This window comes from Penaeus monodon, chromosome 19 (genome assembly GCF_015228065.2).
Source record: "Penaeus monodon isolate SGIC_2016 chromosome 19, NSTDA_Pmon_1, whole genome shotgun sequence".
NCBI classification, from domain to species: domain Eukaryota; kingdom Metazoa; phylum Arthropoda; class Malacostraca; order Decapoda; family Penaeidae; genus Penaeus; species Penaeus monodon.
In genome coordinates this window covers 31,835,412-31,836,045 of record NC_051404.1, presented here as the reverse complement: position 1 = coordinate 31,836,045, position 634 = coordinate 31,835,412, and the positions used below count along the sequence as shown (strand labels likewise).

The following is a 634-nucleotide window of genomic DNA, read 5'->3' as shown; positions in this document are numbered from 1 at the left end:
GACGGCGGCCCAGTCTGATACGGAGCTGCTTTTCAACCGTAGGCATGGCGATCCGTCGGTCCGCGGCCTGCTCTGAGGTCGTGGTACGGGGGGGAGGCTCTGGGCGGGACTTACGTGGTCGGGGCGCCAGGGGCGGGCCCCGGCGCGGCCGGTGGGACCGATTTTCGTCTCTTTCCGCTCTGTGCATGCCGGCGTGCGGCCCAGCCCTTCGCGGTGGGACTGGCTTGGGCCACCCGGGCGAGTAGCGCTCAGGGAAGGGCCGTGGCCCACTGCCCCCCCGCGGCGGGCGGGGCCGCGCACCCGCGCAGGCAGAGGCCGGCGGCCCAGCGGAGGCCGGGCCGAACGGTCGACCCGCGGCCGGGCAGGGCCTGCGCGGGAGCGAAGAAGCCTCGCAGCGAACCAAAGGCTCAGGCTGACGCGCCGCGGCAAGCGCGTCAGGGTCGTAGCCGGGGCAGGCATTTCTCGTCCTAAGAGGGGAGTGAAGCCGAGGAAAGCTAGCACAGATGAACACTGATATGCTGAATGGCCTACAGAGAGCCGAATCATAAGAGAGACGCTATCGCGGATGAGAAGCCCCGGAGCGGATAATCTAATCATGCGCCTGCTCTCCGCGCAAGCCGCCCTATAATCTACT

The 634-nt window shown here is 68.6% G+C and overlaps 1 protein-coding gene across 1 annotated transcript in view; it reads right to left on the bottom strand.

Moving 5' to 3' along the window:
* Positions 1-597, bottom strand: part of LOC119585386 (eIF-2-alpha kinase GCN2-like) — a 29,087-nt gene extending 28,490 nt beyond the window's left edge. The window contains exon 1 of the mRNA XM_037934052.1: positions 115-597. Coding sequence (XP_037789980.1) covers positions 115-597 — 483 coding nt within the window. The remainder of the gene's footprint in view (positions 1-114) is intronic.
* Positions 598-634: the final 37 nt, after the last annotated feature.